Source organism: Penaeus monodon, chromosome 32 (assembly GCF_015228065.2).
Source record: "Penaeus monodon isolate SGIC_2016 chromosome 32, NSTDA_Pmon_1, whole genome shotgun sequence".
Lineage (NCBI taxonomy): Eukaryota > Metazoa > Arthropoda > Malacostraca > Decapoda > Penaeidae > Penaeus > Penaeus monodon.
The window spans coordinates 15,619,297-15,619,641 of record NC_051417.1 but is presented as its reverse complement, the minus strand read 5'-3'; the positions used below and the strand labels follow the sequence as shown (position 1 = coordinate 15,619,641).

General features: G+C 49.0%; 1 protein-coding gene across 1 annotated transcript in view; it reads right to left on the bottom strand.

Annotated features, from left to right (window-relative positions):
* The window catches only part of LOC119593670 (nucleolar protein 58-like), a gene marked incomplete in the record, with an annotated part of 14,042 nt that overhangs the window by 4,455 nt on the left and 9,242 nt on the right, over positions 1-345 (bottom strand). The window contains 1 exon segment of the mRNA XM_037942628.1: positions 166-282. Within this exon segment, the coding sequence (XP_037798556.1) occupies positions 166-282 (117 nt within the window).

Sequence of the window (345 nt, the reverse complement as noted above, 5' to 3'; positions counted from 1 at the left end):
AAAAGGATTTGTGAGACTGCCGATTCATCATTTATGGAGTTCTTATGTCGATTTAACAATGCCATTGCTTATAACAACTGATTATGTTCCTCTCTTGGGGGGGGAGGGCACTCTCCTCTTTGGGACACCTGCCTGCCTGCCTTCCCCACTGGGCTGGATACTGACCTTGTTATAGCGATACATGGTAACACTAACCGGCTCTGAGTTGTTCTTCACTTTCCGTTCACGCTTCACCCGTCCCGTGGGGTTAGGAGGCTCTTCCTTCTGTCTCTCCTTCCGGGCCTAGGGAATGACGGGGGAAAGAAGGGCTTAGGCTCTTGTGTATATTTGCAGGCTCATTTAATA